The 22,300-nt window shown below is 53.3% G+C and overlaps 1 protein-coding gene across 3 annotated transcripts in view; it reads right to left on the reverse strand.

The window, feature by feature from the left end:
- Positions 1–4,114: 4,114 nt before the first annotated feature.
- Ahdc1 (AT-hook DNA binding motif containing 1) overlaps positions 4,115–22,300 on the reverse strand; it is a 66,472-nt gene continuing 48,286 nt past the window's right edge. For all 3 annotated transcript variants that reach the window (XM_071617519.1, XM_027937313.2, XM_027937314.2), the window contains exons 4-7: positions 21,141–21,252; positions 20,948–20,985; positions 15,667–20,586; positions 4,115–4,785 (exon numbers count right to left, since the gene is read on the reverse strand). In XM_071617519.1, the coding sequence (XP_071473620.1) occupies positions 15,710–20,512 (4,803 nt within the window). In that variant the 5' untranslated portion in view covers positions 20,513–20,586; positions 20,948–20,985; positions 21,141–21,252 and the 3' untranslated portion in view covers positions 4,115–4,785; positions 15,667–15,709. The remainder of the gene's footprint in view (positions 4,786–15,666; positions 20,587–20,947; positions 20,986–21,140; positions 21,253–22,300) is intronic.

A 22,300-nucleotide genomic window follows, 5' to 3' on the forward strand; every position in this document is an offset into this window, starting at 1 on the left:
TGGTGCTGAGGATAAACACAGGAGCTTTAGAACATACTCCACCACTGAGTTACACTGGCCAATCCCTGGGTCCTCACTTTTTTTTTTTTTTTTGGTACCAGGTATTGAACTCGGGGCACTTGGCCACTGAGCCACATCCTTAGCTGTATTTTGTATTTTATTTAGAGACAGGGTCTCACTGAGTTGCTTAGCGCCTTGTTGTTACTGAGGCTGGCTTTGAACTCTGCCTCAGCCTCCTGAGCTACTGGGATTATAGGGGTGTGCCACCGCGCTCCGAGGTCCTCACTTTTTAATTTTTAGTTGTTGATGGACCTTTATTTGTATGTGGTGCTGAGAATCGAACCATCATGCATGCTAGGCAAGCACGCTACCCACTGAGCCACAACCCCAGCCCAGGTCCTCACTTTTAACAGTACAATGAAGCAAAGCTCTGACTCCTGAACCAGACTGTTTGCATCCTGCCCCTCCACACACTGGGGAATTGAACCTGGGGGTGATCTACCACTGAGCTACATCCCCAGCTTTTTTAAAAAAATTCTATTTTGATTTTGAGGCAGGATCTCTCTAAGTTGCTGAAATTGGCCTCAAATTTGCCATCTTCTTGCCTCAGCTTCCCAAGTAGCTGACATTAGAGGCTTGTGCTACGAACCTGGCAACATTGCTTAATTTGAACTCTGGTGTCACCATTTACTTACTGAGTGGTTTTTGCAAATTACCTCTTTCCACTTGACTTTCCTGTCTGTAAAATGGGGATAGTAATCATTCCAATGAAGCCTCATGACATTCATTGTTCCAGACACCAAATTAATGAATTAATTAACATATAAAGTGTTTAGAACACTTGGCATGTAGTAAGTGCTATATTGTTTTGTTATTACTGAATTTCTATTATTTTTAACTTTTCCAGGGCCCTGTACCTGCAAAGCATGAGCTTCTCCCCAGTTCTAAGCCAAAGTTTTTTTCGTTAAATTGTTATGAAAAAGCAGAGGTGTGAAATCAATCTTTGGGCTCACCTACTTCTGCCATTTCCCATGTGACTGTAGACTATCACTCTAGGGACAAGTCACTTATTCCATGTCTATGAACTTGTCTGCTCATCTGTAAATAATAGGAATCTTTCTCTACCTCAAGAATTATTTTGAGAGTGCTTGCCTTGCATGTACAAGGCCCTGGGTTCAATCCCCAGCACCACAAAAAAAAAATTATTTTGAAAAGTAAGTACTTCATGGAAGTATTTAATAAATGATGGCAAAACCCAAATATCTTGGAGACACATCGTCTTTTTTCCCTACTACTGGAGATTGAACCCAGGGCTTCACACATACTAAGCAAGTACTCTATTATTGCGCTCAATCCCCAGTCCTTTTTATTTTTTAAATTTATTTGATTTTATATTTTTTGTTACTAAGGATTGAATCCAGAGACATTTAACCACTGAACTACATCCCCATATCTTTTTATTTTTCATTTTAAGACAGGGCCTCACTAAGTTGCTTAGGACCTTGCTAAGTTGCTGAGGCTGGCTTTCAACTTGAGATTCTCCTGCCTCAGCCTCCTGCTGGGCTTTATTTATTTATTTTGAGACAGTCTTGCTAAATTGTTCATGATGGCCTTGAGCTTGTCATCTTCCTGCCTCAGACTCCCAAGTAGCTGGGATTCCAGGCATGCCCACTGTACCTGGTTGCCACGTCTTGATACTTTCTGGGATTGTGTGGCATTCCGGCTGTGGTAGGGCCCCCACCTCTAAAGAGAACAAATCAAAATAAGCCACCCTATCCCTGCTTCACCCACATGGTAAGGTCTTTGCTACCCTTTCCTCAGGGACCTCAGGGCCTAAGAGCACAAAGTATCTTATATCCCAAATACTAGATCTTTGGCCCTGGAAGGTCTCTGGGGTCTGGTCTCCAACATACATCTTATCCCTCCTCACCCTTTACTAAGCATTAGACCCTAGACTGAGACCATCTCTGCCCCAATCTCCCATTCTCCCTCTGACCTTTCTCTTCTTTTCTTACGGAGCCCCAGGCCTCCCCGTCTGATTCTCTTCTTGTGGTGAACATGTCCTTCAAGTTAAGGAGTACCCTTGCTATGATCCCCTCTAAACTCCCAAGTCCTTCACAGGTCTCCCTTCCTTACCCCAATTCCTGAGCTCCTGCCCCATGACCCTTCACTACCCTTCCTCCCCTTTTGAGGCCCATCTTGTGTGGAGCCCCAATCCCTTCCACTGAATAACCCCACCGCCCTCCTCTGAGCCCTCAGTCAGACACCAGGTCTCACCTTCTCAGGGAACCCTGATTCTCTTAGAAGCCAAGTCTGCCCAGCCTGCCCTACCTGCCGTGTCTCCTGCTTCCTCAGCAGCTTCTGAACACACTCATCTTCTCATTGCAGGTGATTCTTAGGGCTGCAAACAGGCTTTTCTTAGGTTGGCCTAGCCAGCCACACCCCCCACTGGATTCTCTGATGCCCCCACCTAATCCTCCCAGCCTCCTTCCAACCCCAGAGTGACCTTTCCTAAGCTCTTTCCCCTCCCTGAACACATGCAGTATCTACTCCAAACAGACTTAACTAGGCTTCTACCTTCTGCCACCCTCTCTCACACCTCTGGGCCTTTTCACATGCTCTTTCCTCCTCCAGGAATTCTCTAATTTTTCTGCTTAGTACCCTAGGTGAGGCCTTTAAAAGCTTCCTCCTCTGGGAAGCCTCCCAGGGTCTTACAGCTTCCTGCCCCGATTTCCAGCTGCACAGGGGACAGTCAGCTTGAATGTGATGGTCTCTCCCTCTGCACACAGGAGGGTAGGGCAATGTCTTCATCTTGGCAGGTCCATGAGCCTTTACATTCAGCACAGAGGCTGCATTTTTCAGGACCTGTGACGGAGTCCTCCAGCCTCTTCCAGACAGGGATATCCAGAAAATGGGGTGTCTTTACCCCTCAGACCAAGGGTTCAGCCAACTCTCTCCAAGGCCTAGGACTTGCTGGTTGGGTCAGGGAGGGCAGGTCACCTCTTGGTGTCTCCCTGAGCTTCACTGAGGAGGGACAAGAAGCCACACTCAGCAGAACTTTAACAAAATGGGTCATGAGAAAAACTCTTGAAGACCAAGAGGCCAAAGAGGGTTTCAATAGGAAGAGAATAGTCCAGAGCTCTCTGGTATCAGGGAGTGGGAAATGGCTTAGCCCTTCTAGGCCCAGCAGAAACAGGCCCACAGTTGGGAGTTCTCTTTTTTCATAGCTTACCAAAGCTGCAAGGAAACACAGACTTGGTATTTGGGGTTCAGTGGGAAAAGAAAAGAGGAAGGTAGGGAAACACTGGAGTGACTGTCCTGCTCATAGTTTTGTGTTTTGCACAGCAGATGTGGGTGAGCTGGGATAAAATGAGGGGCTTGAAGGCAGAGGAGACCTAAGACTTGGGGTGAAAGGGAGATACACAAACAGGGCACACTGAAGTCCTAGGGGAAGGGGTCTTGCAAGGTTTCTTGGATTTGGAATGAGTGCCTCAAAGATAGGTGTCCCTGGACCACTACAGAACTGTGGGGCCTAAAGGCCAGGAAGACGTGTGATAAATAAAGGGTCTAGGGGCAGAGCCCTGGGGACTAGGATGGAATAGGGAATGCTGAAGGAGGAGAGATCCAAGAACCATAATGGGGGCTCTTCAGGGAGTGGAATCCAGATTTGAGGACATAAAAGAGGATCCAGAGAAAGGGTGATCTGGGAGTTGGGATACAACAGAGGGTCTTAGAATCAGGGAAGTCCCAGGACCAAAGTGAAATGAAGACCAAGAGGCAGAATCCTTGAGCCTGGGGCAGACTGCATAGACCAGGGGCCAAGAAGTCCTAGGAAGCAGAATAGAGAGCTCAGAGGCAGGAGGGCCTAGGGCAGGAGTGGAATGGGAGAGCTAAAGGCAGACAGGGGAGATCCAGGGCCTGGGGTGGGATGTGAGGGCCCAAGTGCAAAAATGATCCAAGTCTCAGGCAGAAGGGAGAACTCAGAGGTAGAGAACATATGTAGGTGGGTCAGCTCTCAGCTCCTCTGGGGAATCAGTGGCTGGTGACAAATTCCAGCTGTGTCCCTTCCACTCCATCCACCCTCACACACCCCTTCACCCCTTTTCACAAGACACAAGGTTAGTTTTTTTTTTTTTTTTTTTTTTTGCTTTTTTTCATTTCTTTTTAATACAAACTTGGATCTTTGGGTGTGTCCTGCCAACAGAAAACAACAACAACAACAGAAGAGAAAACCCAAAAGAGTGAAAAATAAGAAAGAAAGGAAAAAAAAAAGAAAAAAAAAAAAAAAAAAGCTCCCGCAAGAGGTTCTTCACCCTCCCCCCCACCATGCGAATTTGCACACCACGGGACCACAGCAGGTTTACAGAATGCAATATACAATCCACGATTTATAATAAAACAGTATATACAATAAATAGGATATTGTTCATTTTTGTCAAACGACCTGTAGATAAATTTCTCAGTGCATACTTGCAGGGGCTCTGGACACCTGGAGGCCCCGCTCGCAACCTCTTGCACACGCTCGCTCTCTCGCTCTTTTTTTTTTTTTGTCTTTTTCTAAAACTGTGTTTTGTTTTTTAAGTTTTGTACATTTTTAAAAAGTATTTACAATTGCTGGTTTTGTGCAGAAAGGGCTCACCTTCGGCTTCTGCGTGGAGAGATGGGTTGGGGGTGGGGGAGGGGGGCTGTAGGGGGTGCAGGGAGGCGGGGAGGCAGAGGGGCAGGTGCTCCTGCCAGAGGACGATGTGGACGCTGGGAGGGGTCTTGGCGTTGGTTTTCTGAAAGCTGCAAAAAATACAAGAGGCAGAAGTCAGTGGCAGACACAGACAATGAACTCTGAGACCTGGGAGGCTAAGAGGGAGACTACTTGATTCTTATTTATTTTTTGGTTCTGGGGATTGAACCCAGGCGTGCACTACCACTGAGCTACATCCCCTGCCCTTTTTATTTTTTGAGACAGCATGTAAATTGTGAAGGCTGGCCTCAAACTTGTGATCCTTCCACTTCAGCCTTCTGAGTTGCTGGGATTATAGGCATGTGCCACTAAGCCTGGAGGGACCACCCAATTCTTTTTATTGGTACTGGGGATTGACCTCAGGGGCACTCAACCACTGAGCCACATCCCCAGCCCAATTTTGTATTTTATTAGAGACAGGGTCTCAAGTGAGTTGCTTAGTACCTCGCCATTGCTGAGGCTGGCTTTGAACTCAAGATCCTCCTGTCTCAGCTTCCCGAGCTGCTGGGATTACAGGCAGGACCACTCAATTCTTAACAAGATTGTAGAAGAAGCTAACACCATTATTCCTTATCCTAGAGACTTCAAAACCAGCCGCCCCCCCGCCACTGCTTCTGGCCTTCTTTGAGCTCAGTTTCCTCATCTCTAAAACAGAAATGCCCAAGCCCTATACCAAGAGGTGAAGGATGTGCTGGATAAAAAGCTGGAGTGCCAAGCAGTAGAGCTTGGGTTCTGGAGTTACACCAGCTGAGTTCAAATGCTAGCACCATCATTTGATAGTCCTAGTACCTTGGGTAAGATGTTGAACTCCTTTGCTTTTTTTTTTTTTGGTTTCTGCTGGATGTCAAACCCAGGGTCTCCCATGCTCTAAGTACATCCCCAGCCCAAGACAGTGAATTTCTGTGAGCCTCAGTTTAGTCATCAGTACAGAGGGGATACTAGAGCTACCCAAGAGGTTTATTGGCAGGATTCAGTGGTTTTAGGTCAGAGGAAACCTAGTATATAAGTGCATAATAAATTGAACTAATTACTCCTTGTTATTATTTTCCTGGAGCTAGCTGAGCTCTCCAAACCTCTGTTTCCTAATATCACAATGAGTTTGTTTAGCCATTCCTCCAACCTAGACTGCTGAGGGAAAGACATAGGAAGAGGGCCTTCACCTAGCACAGGTGTGAACAGGTGCTTCAATTTCTTGTAAATGCACCTCTTCCCAGCCCCGTGCATGCCATTCTGTTCCTTAGAGGTGAGTTGTCTGCACAAAGGGATCAAAACTGCCCAACATGATACCCTCTGTGTTTGGGGGAACACTGCCTTTCTGAAGTTCAGAAACCACCAAGTTCTCAGTCCCCAGAACCGCCAGACACTAGTAGATGGGCATACCCCCTTTCCCCAGATACTCCTAGTCATGTTTGTGGGGCCCCAACTTCCTTAACCAGACCCACTGGATTCACAGTTTTGCTGGGGTGAGTGACAAGTGGCCAGGATAGGGCTAGGCTCCGTCATTCCAGCTCCAGCCATTAGCCTGCCAGCCTCATAGAGCCCTGAAACTCCCACCCCCAGTGACTATTTCCTCCAGAATTGAGGGCGGGCTGGGGGTGCTAAAACTGCCTCCTAAGCCTCCTCTGTGAGCCACCCATCCTCCCCCACGCCTGCCTGCAGGAGCCAGGCAGCGACAGAAACCTCGCCTCCCTTGTACTTTCTTGGCTTCCTTTTCCAACAGGGCTACATTGACATTCTGCTCAGCCTCAGCAGCTGTCTGCTGGGCAGTCAGCCCCGAGGACGACTTTTGTCCTGAGGTTGGACTTGCCAGGACTCCCCTGAGGGCCAGAGGGACCAGGTGGGCTCCTGCAGAGGAGGGGCAGCACCCAATCCTGGTGATCAGGCCATGTACCAAGTGGAGGTCTGGGAGGGCAAAGGGCCACAGGCTGTGAAGCCAGCAGGTCTGCAGTAAAGGAAGGACAGGGCATTCACAGGGGCAAGCAGTGTGCATGCTAGGGGGACAGCTGTATGACAACTGGAGTGTCAGGCAGAAGAGCGCTCTTGGGGCGGGTAGGGTGCCATGGGGTTGGATGTCAGCTCTCCACAGTTAGGGTGATAAGCAGGACCAATTGCAGAGATTAGGGGACTGAACTATGGCATCTGGGTACCATAATCAGCAGAGAGCTAAGGATCTCCATCTAGAGGCTGGCCTTACTGCAGTTGAAGGACAGTTGCCAAGCTGAAGAATCTCTGTGGGTGACAAGTGAGGGGAGATTGAGGGTGGGCTGCTTTAAACCATTCAGCACACTCATGGTGACAAACCCCAACAATGCCCACTCCCTACAAGGGCCCAGGGCAGGCTGGGAGTCTCTGCACAAATCCCTGCACCCCCTGCCCCCACCAGCCCTTAGCCACTGCCAGTGACCCTCTCCAAGCCAGGTCTCCATGGTGATCTCAGCCCAGCAGGCGGCTCCTGCCAGAACCTTCCCGTGGCCAGGCAGCAGGAGGCTTTCTCACCCTCTGCTAAGCCGCCCAGCTCGGCTCACCTACCTCCTCCCACCGCCCTCCCAGCTTTCAGGACTTGGCCAGCCAGAGACTCTGGCAGAACGTGGGGGAAGGGGGTGGGGAAGGAATCAAAGCCCAGGGGCTCTTGGTGGGGGATGAAGGGAGAATGCTGTGGCTGTGTGGAACCCAGACCTCACCAGGCTCAACTCTCCACAAAACAGAACCAAATGCTAAGGTGCCAGGCAGCCCAGCACTGGGCATGAGACAAAGCAGAGACCAAGACAGCTCTGGCTCTGGCCTCTGAGAGGTTCATGGAGCAGGGGGAGCAAAGCAGAGCCCAAACCAGGCCATCCTCATGCAGGGGAGAAGTCCTAGGGAGCTCAGGAAGAAAGGGGGGTCTAGCCCCAATTTGGCAGGAGGGACTGGGCTCTTAACCCACTGCTGAGCACAGTGCCCAGCACATGCTGGGGTCACGATTGTGAGTGGACTGAATGACAGAGTGATGACTGATCTAAGGCTGGTCAGCATGTCAACGTCCAGCTCAGCTCTTGCACACCTCCAGGACGCCTCCTTAGACCACCCCGTTACCATAGCTACCAGCGCACTTGTCATTCCCTACTCTGCTCCTCCAGGGCAGAGGCCTGTGTGTGGTAGCTCTGTACCCTCAATGCCAGCATGCACCTGGCCCCAGGACACCAACTACTGTTCGTAAGACTTAACCTTTTAGTGCCTCCATAAGGAACCTCAGAGCCATGTTCCACTGCATTCTCATGCTCCAGCAGTTTTAGCATCTGAGGTGCCAGGGTATTAAGTGGTTTCTGCCTGGCAGTGGGGGTGGGCATAGGTGGCACTGAAGGGCATCTGAGCAGAGATTCAAAGTGCTGCAGAGGACATATAAAATCAGGTTGTTCTGAGAAAGCTGCTCTCCCCACACAACCGGCACACATTTGTGCATTCATTTAAGCAAATAGCAAACATGTATTCACAACCACTAACTGCCAGGGTCTGAGTGAAAGTCTAACCTCCATTCTGGTCTCTAACCTCCAAAAGGAAATCTCAGTGTTAAGACAGTACAGCAGAAGGCAATAAGAGTGCATGAGAATTGAGACTGATCTGCTGTGTGACCTTGGGCAAGGCTCTTTCCTCTCTGGGCTTCAGTTTCCTATTCTGTAAAATAAGGGCATCAAACAGGCGATAGATGGGAGAGATCTTTAGGTGCTAAGATAATGCCAAAGACAAGGAGTCAAGGCAAACTGCAGCTGCCCAGAGGTTGACCCACTTCTCCAGCATTTTCAGGCTACCAGGCCTGTGAGACACATAAATGTAGAGAGGATACTGCTTGAAGCAGAAATACCAATGAAGTAGGGTGGGTCTGGAGTCCACTGAAGTGTCACTGAAGTGCCAGTCACTCTCCTTAGGGATCTGCTTCCCCTACTGCTGGACAGAGACCTAAAATATTTGCTCATGGTACCAAATGGGTTCATATTCATGGTCACCCACCCACCTTATGTGATCATGTGTGCGCCTCTCATCTCCCAGAGCCTCCCGTTTCTTACCCATCCTGAGAGGAGGGGTTGCTCACACCCCGTGCCACACTCAGTCTTTCCCCCATCCCAGGTGGAGATGTCCTATGTAAAGACAGGGGTCACCAGTGATGTGTGCTGGACATGCAAGTGAAGCAGGGGCCCACGAAAGACAAGAACAGAGCACCTGGGGATGTCCAAGGGCCTGCCTGGTTCCACCTTACATTGCTTCAATGACCAGGTGGACTCAGGTGATTCCCTAACCCTGGGGGAGTGGGTGAGCTTGGAGACCTCTTAAAACCCATCAATGGCTTGAACTGGTTTATTTGCACATCCCTCTCCCACCCATGTTTGGGAGCAGTTCCCGGTGACAGTGGGGAACTGTGCCCCACTATCACACACCTATGTGTGCCACACCTATGCCCCAGATCTCAGTCTTTCCTCTTACAGCTCTCCCATTTCTAAATGCTTTGTATTGGCTCAAGTTCATGCACACTCACACACACACCTGAAATGTCCCAGGCATGATGAGACACTGGGCTGAGGGGAAGACGTTGCACAGAGATGAGTAACTGGCCTACAGGAGTTGTGGTATGGTGAGGACATTCCCAGAAGGGCTGTCATGGATGCATAAAGGGCGTGAGATTGATTATGCCTGGGAAGGATTCTGGAATGCTTCTTGGAGGAGGTGAAACCATAGGAACTGACAGGTGGGAGACCACAGTGGGCAATCCAGGCCAGGGGACTGCAAAGGCACAGGGCACGTTTGGAAAGACCCCTCAGATAGCTCCCGCTCCTGAGTAGATATTCTCAGGCTAGAAAGGAAGGCCGCATGAGGGAGGCCAGGGCTGAAAAAGAGGCAGGATACCCTGAAAGAAGGCTTGAATCCCTTGAATACCATGCTAGGAAGCTGGGCCTGTATTTTGTGGGGAAGGAGCTGGAAAGCGAAGGATACAATCAAAAGGTGTGAAGCGATGGAGTTGCAGGAGCAGATGTGCTTTAATCAATTCATCCAATAAATATTTTAGGGGCTCCAGACACCATGCATCTAGGAATGCTGAAGAACAAGCACTTTGGAAGCCATAATGGGGAGAATGGACTCCCCACTCATCCAGTGGGGGTGGGGTGGGTCAGAAGCCCAGATGGCTGAGGTGGGGCTCCAGCCTCTGAAGTCTCCAATTTGTCAAGACCCATTTCTTGCCTCTAAGAAGCTCTTGCTGCCTGCCCTGCTCACACAGTTCAGGAGGGTGATCCCTGGTGAAGTTCTGGGAGCGCTCTAGTCCCTTCCCTGCAAAATGATGCCCATGCCCAGGTGGAGATTTTTTTTTCCTTAAATGGTGCTGGGGATTGAACCCAGGGCTTTGTGTATGCTAGCCAAGTGCTCTAACTGAGTTACATTTCCAGCCCTTTTTATTTTGAGGGGTACTGGGGATTGAACTCAGGAGCACTCAACTACTGAGCCATATCCCTAGCCCTATTTTGTATTTTATTTAGGGACAGGGTCTCACTGACTTGCTTAGTGGCTTGCTTTTGCCGAGTCTGGCTTTGAACTAGTGATCTTCCTACTTCAGACTCCTGAGCTGCTAGGATTATAGGCATGCACCACCATGCCTGGCCCTTTATTTTTTGATAGGGTCTTGCTAAGTTGCTGAGGCTGGCCTCTACCTTGTGACCTTCCTGTCTCAGCTTCCTGAGTTGCAGAGATTACAGGCATGTGCCACAATGCCTGGCTGCCCTGTAGGCCTTTAATAAATCTGTTTATAGGCTGCAAGCCCCATGAGGGCAGGGCTCTGCCAGTCTCATTCAGCAGCACCCTCCAAGCCAGATACAATGCTTGGCTCAGAGCGGGTTGTTAGTTGGCGCATGCTGAACACAGACTTGACCTACGCCCCCTGCCTTCCAGCACAAACACAGGACACTAGGCAGCAAAGGTTATGATGACAAAGGCAAAACTGCCAGGGGGAAATCATACTGTATTACAAAGTTACAAGGAAGTTTCAGATTATTTGTGTTGCGAGAGAGGCCTGGTGTGGATAACTGTGTAGACAGGATTCCTAGCTGACCCGGATCATTTTTAAGTCTGGTCTCCACTCTTCTGGGGTAGCGTTTACCTTCTTGCTGTGTCCCCTCTCTTCCCAGGAGGACTAGGTACAGTCGCTAAGGCAAAGAATCAGGTAGTATTTCAAAAAACCCCCTCCAAAGGCCCCAAACCCATGCCAGAAAACAATACCCTTTGTAGGAGGGAAGCAGGTGCTGGAGACGGGCTCTGTGGGCCTGAGGGTCAGAGGTACGGGATCCACGCAGACTGGGTCAGATGCCCCAGAAGTCAGTTTGTGGGGAGGTATTTACCCCTCCATCTCCCACCCACTGAGTTCGTGCTTACTGTGTGCCAGGACTGGGTGAAGTGATGTGACTTACCAGGTCACGGAGCTGGTAAGGGATGGAACCTTCCTGTGAACACAGTGGGCTCCCAGCACTGCCCTCCAGTTTCAGGGATCTGCTCTGGGATGTGGGGGGCTGAGATGAGTGTAAGAGGGTATGTTCTCGAAGAGATGGTATTTCCAGGAAACAAGGGCTCAAAACAAGAAGGCTGGCCTAAATGCGCGGCTGGAGAGGCAAGAGATAGGATGGGAGGGAGGATGGCCTCAGAGAGCAGCAGGGAGTGGGGGGTGGGAAGGGAAGAGCTGGAGCCCAGAAGAGGCAGGGCAGGACTGGCTGAGCCCTGTCGTGAGGCTTCTTGCTCAGAGCCAGAGGCAAGATCAAGTGACCTCTCAAGGTTTCATGACAGTGAGAAACAAAGCCCAGAGCAGCCGGGGCCTGGCCCAGGCCTGGGCATGCCTGCTGACCCCGGCTGGATGGTGGCCTTGGAAACTGTCTCCTGCTCCGGTCAGGCCCCAGCTGGTGTAACCTTGGAGGACCTGTGACATTTCTCTTGGCCTCAGTTCCAGGCCTGAGAGGGAGTAGGGAGGGGAGAGGGACTTGGGATTCCTGAACACCTTGGAGGCCCTTCCTTTGCTGCCACCAGTCCCCAGTGTCTGGCAGGGCCGATCTTCAGCTCGCAGGGTCCCAATGTGGAGCCAGTCTGTCTGGCTCTGTTTTCTATCTAGGGGGCCAAAGAAGATGTTTGCACAGGCCCACGGCCCCCCTCCCTTGACCCACTCTCAGCTCTGTCCTGTCAGCCACAGCTCTCAGCCAAGTCGTGCCCCACATTCCCCACTCTCTCCTCTGACCTTTCATCTTCTAACTCACACTGGGATGTGACCTCCCTTTGCGCAGTTTTCACTGCCTACATTGCCCTTTCCTGTCTCCAAATCTTGCCCATCTTTCAAGGTCGAGCTCAAGTGCAGTTTCTTCCATAGGACTTCAAAATCCATTTAAAATATCAGACCCAGAAAGCAGAATAGGGTTCCTCCAGTCTGGCCCACCCTTTATCAGATGGGGAAGCAGGGACGTGGGACAGAAAGAGGCAGGCACAGGGCTCAGTCCCCAGGCTCTGGAGGGGTAGTAGTATGGTTTGAATTTGGCTCTACCACACACTAACCATGGAGCCCTTGGGCAAGGATCCTGCTGTATCTATTCTTGCACTCTCTGATGGGGACAGGGAGCACTCCTAAGCTACTGTGAAGGATCCACAGGGTGATGTTACACAAACGGTCCAGAACAGATGTGTCTCTTCTCACCAAGTAAGCAGAGGAATACCCTCTGACCCAATACTGAGCTGCCTGGTCACACTCTTCATCCCTCCCTGCACCCGGGCACCTGCCACTTCCTACCAGCTGTTCTAAGGTTCTTTGTGTATTTTTTGTGTGTGTGTGGTGATGTTGGGGATTGAATCCAGGGCCTTGTGTGTGTGAGGCAAGCACTCTACCAAATGTGCTGTATCTCCAGCCCCAGCCTTTGTGAATGTACTTATTTTCGCTTGCTGGCGTGGCTGCTGAACCCAAGGACGGGGCCATGTCTGCTTTGTCTCCCCAGCGCATGGCACTGACTGAGCACAGAGGGGCTCAAGATGCACAGCTAAGGGGAATGACTGCTTCCCCAGTGCCAGTGTCAAAGCTGCTCACTGCCTATTGGTGAATGAGTGTGTCATTGTCTTCTCAGCTTAGGCTTTCTGTTGACAATGTGACTCCATCTATTAATTCTCCTTCCTCACTACTCTGGTCCTATATCCCAAACCCTTCCTCATTCTCATCATGACTTTAACTGGCAATGGAGGGCTGCCCTCGATGGGGGAGCCTGTGCACCATCTTTAATAAGGGAGACCAGCCAGGCACAGTGGTGCATGCTTGTAATCCCAGCAGCTTGGGAGGCTAAGGCAAGAGGATGGAGAGTTCAAAGCCATCATCAGCAATTTAGCAAGGTCCTAAGCAACTTAGTGAGTCCCTATCTTTAAATAAAATATAAAAAGGGCCCAGGGATGGGGATGTGGCTTAGTGATTAAGTGCCCCTGGGTTCAATCCCCAGTACCAAAAAAAAAAAGAGAGAGACAGAGACAGAGACAGAGACAGACAGACAGACACCACCCTGAGCCAGCAGACCTGGCCCTGCCTGCCTCGCCTCCCTGTTCGGCTTCATTTGTCTTCCCCTTGATTCCTCAGAGCTGAGCCTCTTTCTCCTCCAGGCTGTACACACTGCTGTTTCCTCTGTCCAGAATGCTCTCCATCTAGCTGTCTAACCACCTCATCCTTTCATGAAGCAGCTATAAGATAGGGTCAGCCTGTGACAGGCTGTCACAGCCCACAGCTTTCCTTCTCTTGCACAGTCCTTCCCACCACTTGAACTATCCAGTGCTCGGTGTCATCCCGCTTAATGTCTTTCCCTCTAAACTGGAAGCATCCTGAGGACCAGGTGCTTCATCTGTGGTGTTCAGTGTGCTGTCCCAATGCCTGGCTGCACAGATGTCTCAAGAACAACTGCATGCATCAGTTTGAGGACAGTGCTGTTAACTCCCAGCCCTGGATGGGGAGTGGGGCCAGAATGTGGGGCTGGATGGCATCCCAGTTCCTCCTGTGTTCAGGCCTCACTGGGTGGTTCCATTATGTATTTCACTGAGCTGTGACCTGCCCAAATCCCAGCCCCCCACACCTGCTCATTTTCCCACCCAGAGCCTGGGAGAAACGGTTTTTGGATTATTTCACATGTCCATGAGACATCTCCCCTCCAGTGAGAAGGATCAAGAGTCTGACATTTTAAACCCTAAGCAGCTTCTCCCTGGTCTGCTTCAGATCTGCAGCTCTGCTGCTTGCAATGAGACGCATGGGGAATGGAAGGCCATTTTAATCTTGGCCTGGCTTCATTAGGAAAGAAAATATGTTGCCAAAAAAGGGAGGAAAAAAAAAAAAAAGTTTGGTCTATTGTGTCTGCCATGTAGAGCTACAAGAACCTAAGAGATTATTAAAGTCAATTTCCTTCAACAGATGGGGAAACAGAGGCCAGAGAAGGGCAAAAGCTTGGTCAAGGCCCTGGAGGGAGTTCATAGCCAATCTGAGATTGGTTGGTTCTCCCTCAGGACTCCTGGCTCCTATGTGTTGCCCTACGCTACCTTCAGGCACCAGGGCAGCTGGGGTCTAACAGAGAAGGTGTAGTAAGTTTCCGCTGACATTACTTCAGGACCCTGAGTCACCCTGGCCTTGAATCACTTCTTCAGAGGAGGGATAGGTCTTTCCAGTAGCCCTGTTATTCCACCTCCAAGAAGAGAAACAAACTCCCAGGAGGCTTTGGGGCAGCAGAGGTAAAGATCAAGGGTCTCAGACACCACTCAGTCCATCCCACTGCCAATTACCACATCTTGACCAATTCTGTGACAGATCTGTTGTCCCAAAGTAGGACCAGTGTGGTTATATTCTGGAACAGGTTGCTCTTCAAGAAAATGATTCCTTTAACCTTAACTATTCCCTTTGATCATTTTGGGGGTATTTTTGTGTCTTTTCTTTCTTAGAAACATCAGATCTAAATCTCAGGATACTTGACCCTTGGAGAAACACTTGGCTGAAGAAAAGGGACTAACTTTTCTAGGGTGAAGACATCTTATATTTGGAGACAGACCCTTTGATTGTGAGTTCTTGGGGACAATGGGACGACACTACCCGTGTCCATTGCTGGATCCCTCCCCCATAAGCCCTAACCACACAGAGCCTACCTCAGATCAAAGAGGTTAAGAAACAATCTTTGAGGCTACTCTGGGGCAGTCAAGAGAAGATCCTTTGGGTCATTCTGTGAAGCCCTTGTAGAGTGTGTGAATAAGATGTTCTGGCCACACTCTGGCCTTGGCCCTGGCCATGCTGTGTCTTGGAATCAATATAGTCAATGAGGGTGTCCAGCAGTACTGGAATTCTGGATTGCCTCTGGATGATTGTCTGACCTGCTTCTCCCTTCACCCCTGCCACCCCGCCATAAGCGAAGTGGTGCGTTCTTGCTCAAGGCCATGAGAGAATGAGGGAAATAAATGACTGACAAACCAAACGAGGTGATCTTATCCAGTCTATGGTTCTCTGGCCATTCCAATTGCCAGTACCCACTGAGTGTCCCAATGGCTTCCCCACCCAAGCACTCTGTCTCCTCCCCAAGACTATCCACAGGGCTGGGGATGTGGCTCAAGCGGTAGCGCGTTCGCCTGGCATGCGTGTGGCCCGGGTTCGATCCTCAGCACCACATACCAACAGAGACGTTGTGTCTGCCGAGAACTAAAAAATAAGTATTAAAAAAATTCTCTCTCTCTCTCTTTAAAAAAAAAAAAAAAAAAGACTATCCACAACCTCTAATGCTGAATCCTTTCTTCCTGCTTTGGGTTCCCAGTCTTACGCTTAAATCCTACAAATGTATCCTGCTCACCTCTGTAGCTCTTCCCCAAGCCCAGGCTTTAACACCTTCCTCCTCTCCACCCCACCAGGACTTTGCCCACTGTACCCACATCCCCAGACTCACCCAGGAACAAAACCTCGCGGTCCAGTCGGCACTTCAGTTGGCACTACAGGGAGGTGACGGTGAATGTGTCCTCAGGGTGAGGTTCCGCCATGGGCCCCAGGAAGCTGCTCTTGGGGCCCCCACCCAGGCCAGGATGCGCCTGCGGCATAAAGCCTGGATACCTGTAGGCGGTGTCCTGCAGGGGCAGCAGCGAGTCCCTCGGCACAGGGGACAGGGTCAAGTCACTAAGGAGTGGACAGCCATAGCCAGCAGCGGCTGCGGCAGGGCCACGGGGTGGACCAGGTGGCCGGGCCATCTCCAGTGGCTCCTTGTCAGCCTTGGGCGTGGCTGGTGGGCTAGCCAGGTGTGGGGCACTGAGGCATGCGGCCTCCGTCCTGCCCAGGAAGTCAGCCAGCAGCCCTGTACCCACCTTGCCTTCATATGGTGGGCTACGGGCAGCTGAGCCTGGTGGGTACCAATAGGCTGTGCCCTTGCAACTGGGGGAATCGTAGTGAGGCTGGCCTAGTGGCAGGTCCCGGCAGCTCAGGTGGGCCTGGGCCGCAGCTGCATGGCCCAGGCTGGCCCCCTGGAGCCCATGCTTGAGGGGCTCACAGGCAGCCAGCTTTGTGGGCGGCGGCCGCAGCTCTTCCTTGAAGCCCAGCGTGGGTGAGCAGGTGGGTGAATATGCCTTCTGCAGGCCAGTATCGAACACTGTGGGTGGGTGGGCCAGTGGTGGGAAATGCTTGCCGTCAAGCTCAGGAGCACCCAAGCTGGGTGAGTCGCAGTGAAAACCTTGGCCGAAGGTACCATCAGAAGGCGTGGATGGGTTCATGGAATAGGGTCCCATGAAGTCACAGGGGTCTCGCTCTCCCACACTGAAGGCCCTCGACTGTGAGGGTAGTGGTGACATGCTGCTGTCCCCACTGTAGTAGTCCAAGCCAAGGTCTGGGCTGTCCTGGAACAGCGGGTTGACCGGCTGTGGCTTGGGGATGAACTTGGCTTTGGCTGCTGCACCACCTCGCTCCTTCTTGGCCGAGCAGGCCCCGCCACCCCGACCACCCCGGGGCTGCCGGGGCCCGGTGCTCCGTTTAGATGGGTAGCCTGAGGCAGCAGCCGAGGCAGATGTGGAGAAGCCCAGATGTGAGGCTTCGAACAGGTCTACCTTCTTCCGTCGTCCACGGCCAGGTTTGGAGCTGCTCTGGAAGAGGACGCTCTGGTTCCAGTTGTAGCCGGGGGCAGAGGACGCCTCGTTCCAGTCCATCATCAGTTTCTCCAGGCTGGATAGGCTCGACTGGCCCTCGCTGCTCGAGGCCTCACTGTTGGCACGACGAAAACCACCACCAACGGGCTGATTGAACTGGGTGCTGTCGGAGGACGACTCGGAGAAAGTCTCAGACACGGCTGTCTGCTGCTTCACCTTCTGCGGCGTGTAGTTGGAGATGTCTAGGATCACGTTGGGCTCACTGACGTGGCAGTCAAAACTGGGATTGTAGAGCTGACTAAAGGCTTCTGAGGCCCAGTCCAGGCCTCCATAGCCCTGCCGGAAAGGCCACTGAGAAGCCCCCGCAAATTGCCGACAGTTCTCAGGCGAGGGCTGAAAGGAAGAAGAGGAGGAAGAGGCGGCAGAGGCTGCGGAGGTGGCAGAAGCTGTGGTGCCCTTGGGCACCATGTAGCCACCGGGCGAGACCGTGCTGGCCCGGCTGTCACAGCGCAGGGGTGTGGGGGCTGATCCAGAGAAGGGGGTCCCCTCAGAGCTGTTGAAGAAGGAGGCCTTGCTTGGCGGCAGGCAAGGGCCCCCAGTAGGCGGTGGGGCATAGCCAGCACTATGGGCACTGCTGGGCGAGGCAGGAAGGCTATTGCCACTGCCATAGGCAAAGCTGCAGTCCTTGCTGTTAGCACAGTCCTGCCCTGTAAAGGGCTTAGCTGGGGCGAATACGCTTTGTCCAGCCCCATAGCCACTGTACTGGGCAGGGTAGGTGTTGGTGGGCGGGTGGGTTGTAGGAGAACGGGCCACAGCTGACGGCGGGGGAGCCAGCTTTGGGAAGGTCTCAGCTGCCCGGCAGTCTGAAGCGGCTGGGGTTATACCGTAGCTTGCTGCCCGTCCTGGTGGGAAGGTCTGGCGAGTGGGCAGAACAGGCTGGAAGGAGGGGTCTGCCCCAGTCCCACTGCTGCCCACTGCCACTGGGCTGGCCTTGGCTCCCCGGCTAGGGAAAGTGGACAGGCCCCGCTGGGCAGGCAGGGCACTGGTGGGAGGCCCCGCGTAGGTGCCTGATGCCTTCCGGGACTCAGGGCGAGAGGCTGAGAGGGCAAAGTCCAATAGGTCAGAGGAGTCATCCGAATCGAGCAGGGAGCGAAAATAGCCGGTGAAGAGGTTTTGGCGCTCCTGGCTGAGCTCAGTCTGGCCTGAGGGTGCGCCCGTGCCATAGTAGCTGCCTCGGCCGGAAGCCCCACTCTCCAGCCCAGTGGAGGCAAAGGCCCGGGCCTCGGTCCCTTGAAAACCACAGTTTCGACCAGCTTGCCCACCTGGATGCCCGTGGTGAGGGGCCCAGCCACCACCCTTGTCCCCGGCCCACTCAGCACCCGCCTCCCCAAAGCCTGGGCCACTGGGCACCTGCTCTGGGAACAGAGTCCCATTCTTCCGGGACCGCCTCTTACGCTTGGGCTTCCCAGTCACTGCATCCACTTCCCCCCGGCCCCGTTTGCGTGGGTGCCCCAACTCAGTGAGGCCAGGACCCCCGACCCCAGCAGCTGTCACTGCCACCACCTTCTTTTTCTTGCCAATGCCCTCGAAGAAGTCACTGAAGGAGCATCGGGCTGCCTTGGCTGCATGGCCCCCACCCCGGCCACCAAAACCTCCTGTTTTGCCCCCACGCCGCCGGAAGCCCTGCACACGATGCAGAAAGTGGGAGATGCTTTGGGTGTCAGGGGCCTGGTGCACCGACTCCGGTTCACTGGGTGTCCAGCAGCGGGGCGGGGAGCACCGCCCAGCACATTGGCTCTGGCGGTTCAGGAAGGCCAGTTTGGCGAGGACGTCCGAGTACTCGGCCTTACTGTCATTGGCGTCCGCTGCATAGGATGGCTGGGGAGATGCCAGCTTCTGCTTCCGCCGCCGCCGCTTCTTCACCTCTGGCATGGCCATCGTGGCTGCCGCCACAGTGGCTGCCTCAGTTGCCACCACTGCTGGTTCTTTGGGCTTGCCGGGACCCAGCAGCAGGTTCTTAGGAGGGCGGCCACGCTTTCGCTTGAGAATAATGGGCATCTCACCTGGTGGGAAAACCACCACCACATTCCGCCCATTATTCTTCATCTTGAGCAATGGAGTGGGCTCTGCTGACACACGCAGGCCCAGCTCCTTGCCCTCCACGCTCAGGCTGCTACTCAAGGATGACACTTTGTATGTGGTCTTGTTCCGTCGCCCCAGAGACACAGGGATCTTAGCCATCTTCACCACCATTCGCCGTACACCCCGGCACTTGCCTTTGCGGGTAGGGACCATAGGGGTCTGGGAAGATTCTGGCTCCAGCTCTGAGACTGGGCCTGGGCCTGGCAGGGTGGGAGGTGGTGGAGGTGGTGGTGGTGGGGGCTCAACCAGGGCAGCTGCCAGTCCTGTGGGCATAGGAAGGGGGAGTAGGCGGCCCTCAGGTCCAGCATCTGCCTTACGCCCCCGTCCGGCTTTCCGCCGGCGACACAGGATCTTTGGCCTATCGGTGCGCCGCAAGGCATACTTAGGATGGCCCTCAGGCCCTGGGGGACCATGGGGTGAGCACAAGTCCAGGCGCAAGGGCTCAGCCAGTGGGCAGTGCCCCAGGGGCTGCTGGGCCTCCAGACGGCGACCTGGGACATCCAGCAACTTAGGCAAGGGGTCAAGGGCCTGGGGGTCAAGCAGCTGTGACTCCAGGGAGTCAGGCAGGGTATCCAGGGCCTGTAGAGCCAGGCCTGGCAGCCCCAGAGGATCAGCAAGAGGTTGCAGGGGTGGCAGCTCCAAAGTTTCCCCGAGTGGCTCTAGTGCCTGTGGGTCCAGGAAGCGGGGCTGGGGGTCCAGAAGCTGAGGCTCTGGCTCAGGAGATGGTGGCTCGAGGGCCTGGGCCTCCAGCAGCTGGGCCTCAGGGCAGGTAAGGGAGGCCAGCTCACTGAGGATGTCAGCGTCAGCGAGTTCTGAGTAATCAGGACCATCTGGCTCAGGCTCTGGGGGCAGACCAGTGGTGGCAGCCGTGGCCCCAGGACTATGGCCTTGGCCAGGCTGGGGACTATCCCTAGGCTCAGGCTCAGGCTCGTAGAGGGGATGGCCAGGCCGCTCCGATTTGGCATGAGAAGTGGCACGTTCCTCGGGGCTGCGGATGCTGTTGGCCAGGCTGGGCGAGGAGAAGAAGCTGTACTGTAGATCGCCAGGTGGTGGGGCAGGGGGGCGGCTCAGCCGCAGCCCACCACAGTCCAGATGCACACCGCTGTGCTGCAGGTCCTGGGAGAGTCGTGTCAGGTCCTTCATGATGTCAATCAGCTGCACCACTGGACGCAGGTTCACCCGCCCGTTATCCCAGCGGCGACAGGAGCTGCTGCTGTCTCCGGCTGGTGTGGGGCAGCGGGCCTGGGAGACGGGCCGGGCTGCCCTTGGGGGCAGCGGGTCGTCTCCCTTGGCAAGGACTGGTGGGCGCCGGGTGCTAGGGTCCCGACGTGGGGGTGGGCGTGGGTTCTCGGAGAAAGTGTGGGTAGAGAAGGCCTTGTCGGGTGGACTGGCGGGGGGCCGGGTGGGAAGCAAGGGCCGGGGGGTGGGGGGGCCACCGGGGTAGTACTTGGGCTCCCGGAGGTAGTCAGGAGAGCTGCACACGGCACTGGAAGTCACCACCAGGCCCTGGGGCTTCACACGCATCCTGACCTTGTCCTCCGAGGGCCTCCGGGCGGGGCCGGGGCTGACATGAGGGTGCGAGAAGCCGGGACCAGGACCTGCTGGGCAGGACAGGCAGGAGATCCCTTATTGAACATGGGCTTCCCCTATCCAATGAGTCCCTGGGTCTCCTCCCCAAGGTCTCAGCCCCCTTACCAAGCTCAAGTCCCTGCCCCTAAGCCCAGTCTCCTTGCAGATCCCCAGCCTTTCCCAAACCACCTGTGCATAGTGAACCCCTCATGGGCCCCAATCACAAATATGGACAATTGACGCCCTTCTCCACCCTGGCTATGGGCTAAGGAAGCCCATCAGCAGGAGGCGGCCACCACTCCAGATCAAACTTAATGTCTTATTGCAGGTATGGCTCTCCTCATTCCAACCCCAACCCTTAGGACTCAAAGAAGAACCCTGGCCACTCACCCTCGGCTCTGCCGCCTGGGCTGTCACACTGGAGATCTCTGTGGGTAACAAGAGAGGCGACAGGAGATCTGAATCCCCCATGTGACTGGTGGCCACACTCAACCCTTCCCACCTGCCCACTCACTGGCCCAGCCTCCTCCAGATGCCACCCCCGTTCCTTCAGCACCCCCTCCAGTGTGCACACCCGGCTGACCTGGGAGAGAGTGGGCCCCCGTGCCTGGGGGCTTTGCCCGTTGCTGGCTATCAGCTGTGGGTACTGTGGAGCACCTTCTGCTTGAGCCCAGGCCTCGGGCTGTGGACAGCGCCTGGAAAGGACCATCTCAGCTCAGGTTTAGTAAGCACCTACTGTGCGCCAGGTACTGGGCTATTAACAACCATATTTTGCAGATGAAAAAAAAAATGAAGGCTCACAGTTGAAGTAACACCTTTCATTCAGACACCCATTATTTATGGAATGCCTACCTTGCACAAGGACTGGGCAGACAGACATTGATCAGATAATCATAAGTGATTTCATGATTAGTGTGATAAGAGTTGCAAAAAAAAAAGTGAAGACTGCATGAGGTCAGAGGTTGAGTGATCACTGGGGAGTCAACCACAAAATCCCCTACTTCCGGGACACTTTCTCTGTGGCCAAGGGTGGGCCAAACAATTTATTTAGATGATCTTGTCCCATCCCCTTCACACCTGTGATCAATATGATCATTTTTACAGAAACCATCCACTGCAGGTGTTAAACTCCTGCAGGGCAAAGTTAGCTGTCCTACTCAGTGTTGCAGGAATCTCCCAACATCCAGAACCACACATGGCCCACGGAGTGGCCAAAAAGGTATCTGTTAACAAATGAGGCCCACAGAGCAAGCAACCAACCCTGCCTTTTCCCAGGAAGCTCTTTCTTATTCTTTTCCGGACCCAAAAGTGTGACCTAAGAAGGATGCTGACAAAGGGACAGAGACAAGAATGTGGAAAGGGACATTCTCCGACTCCTTTCTCCACTTCCTCAGAGAGACTCTCTGATGCTCCATCCTACCTCTGGCCTCTGTTCAGCCCCTATCTATTTCACCTTCATAGCATTTATCACAACTGTAATCAATTACTTGTGTGACTGGCTGTTTAGTGTGTCTCCCCGGAGAGTGTGGGCTCTTCAGGGGCAGGGATCACATCTGTCTTGTTTACCATTGTATCCTCTGACCCCAGGGCCTGGGCTATGGATGCTACATAAATATTTACCAACTAACTCCCTGAGCTGATCATGGCAGAGCTGGGATTTACATCCAGGCAAGTCTGACTCCCAAGGAAGCCTTGGGGACTCAGGACTGGACTGATCCCGGGGAGCTAGGATCTCAGGGAGCT

This window comes from Marmota flaviventris, chromosome 10 (genome assembly GCF_047511675.1).
Source record: "Marmota flaviventris isolate mMarFla1 chromosome 10, mMarFla1.hap1, whole genome shotgun sequence".
NCBI lineage: Eukaryota > Metazoa > Chordata > Mammalia > Rodentia > Sciuridae > Marmota > Marmota flaviventris.